This window comes from Crocuta crocuta, unplaced genomic scaffold (assembly GCF_008692635.1).
Source record: "Crocuta crocuta isolate KB4526 unplaced genomic scaffold, BGI_CrCroc_1.0 scaffold443, whole genome shotgun sequence".
In the NCBI taxonomy this organism is placed as follows: domain Eukaryota; kingdom Metazoa; phylum Chordata; class Mammalia; order Carnivora; family Hyaenidae; genus Crocuta; species Crocuta crocuta.
In genome coordinates, this window is record NW_027529446.1 from 454,676 (window position 1) to 455,850 (window position 1,175).

General features: G+C 69.3%; 1 protein-coding gene across 1 annotated transcript in view; it reads left to right on the plus strand.

The window, feature by feature from the left end:
• The window catches only part of WDR18 (WD repeat domain 18), a 7,223-nt gene that overhangs the window by 4,871 nt on the left and 1,177 nt on the right, over nucleotides 1-1,175 (plus strand). The window contains exons 8-9 of the mRNA XM_077760638.1: nucleotides 1-151; nucleotides 1,107-1,173. Coding sequence (XP_077616764.1) covers nucleotides 1-151; nucleotides 1,107-1,173 — 218 coding nt within the window. The remainder of the gene's footprint in view (nucleotides 152-1,106; nucleotides 1,174-1,175) is intronic.

The window sequence follows — 1,175 nt, forward strand, 5'->3', positions numbered from 1 at the left end:
CTCCATCATGCTGGCGCCCGTCAGTATGCTGAGCTCCGACTTCCGGCCGGGCCTGCCCCTGCCCCACTTCAACAAGCACCTGCTGGGGGCCGAGCACGGGGACGAGCCGCACCGCGGGGGCCTCACGCTGCGCCTGGGGCTCCACCAGCAGGTCTGTGCCCCCGACACACGGGTGCACCCCTCACGGGTGTCCCTGCCCCCCACAGGTGCCCCTGCCCCGGGTCTCCAGCAGCAGGTCTGTCCCCCCCGACACACACACAGGTGCACCCGCCCCAGGCCTCTGGAAGACCCTCCTCCGCCCAGTGCAGCTCTTCACCTTCTGTCGGGTTCAGGGTCGTGACCTGACTTGGGTACTGGTGGGCTCGGTGACGGCTTCTCTGACCTTGCGGCTGAGCCCAGCCAGGCGTCCAGCCAGTGAGCTCAGGGAACCCCGGGTGCTCAGAGCGGACGGGTTCAGGAGCAGAGCTCTGCCTGGAAGTTTGTGTGTCCAGCTGCTTCCCCACGGGGCGGGGGGCAGGGGGGACATTCCGGGGATCGCACCCGCCTGTCTTCTGCAGGTCCTCGCCTCGCGCACTCCGGCCGTGCTCCGTCCCCTGTTCCTGTGCCATCGGAAGTGCGCCAGGCCCTGGGGGTGTCCCAGCCCTCCTGCTGAGAGCTGGTGTCTGGCTCTGCTGAGCGCCCGTCTGCCGGCGAGGGCAGCGTGCCCAGACGCTGTCCGGCGGGAGACACACAGCCTCCCCACTGCAGGGGCAGCGGTCCAGCCGCCTCCCTGTGCCTGGGGCTGGAGGCCTTGGCTGACCAGCCGGCCTGTCTTCTGGGGTCTCCTTGACCTTGGTCTCTGCACCTGTCTCAAGGCCCAGCTCTCTGCCCATGGCGTGGCCTTGAGTGTCCCTGCCCTGGGCCGTGTCGGGAGCACACGGCATCTGTCCAGGCTTGGGGTTGGAGCCTGTGGCCTCAACAGAGACGTCGTGTCCCCAGCCAGGCGTCTGGCAGCCCTTTCTGCACACCTCAGCGTCCCCTCGGCCAGCAGCGTCAGGAAGGCACCTCCCTGGCAGGGCCCCCGCCCGCGCTAACTGGGTGCTGCCGCGGCCCCGTCTGTGTTGCAGGGTTCGGAGCCCAGCCACCTGGAGCGAGCCGACCAGCTGCACTCGGTGATGAGCGCCACGATGGAGAAG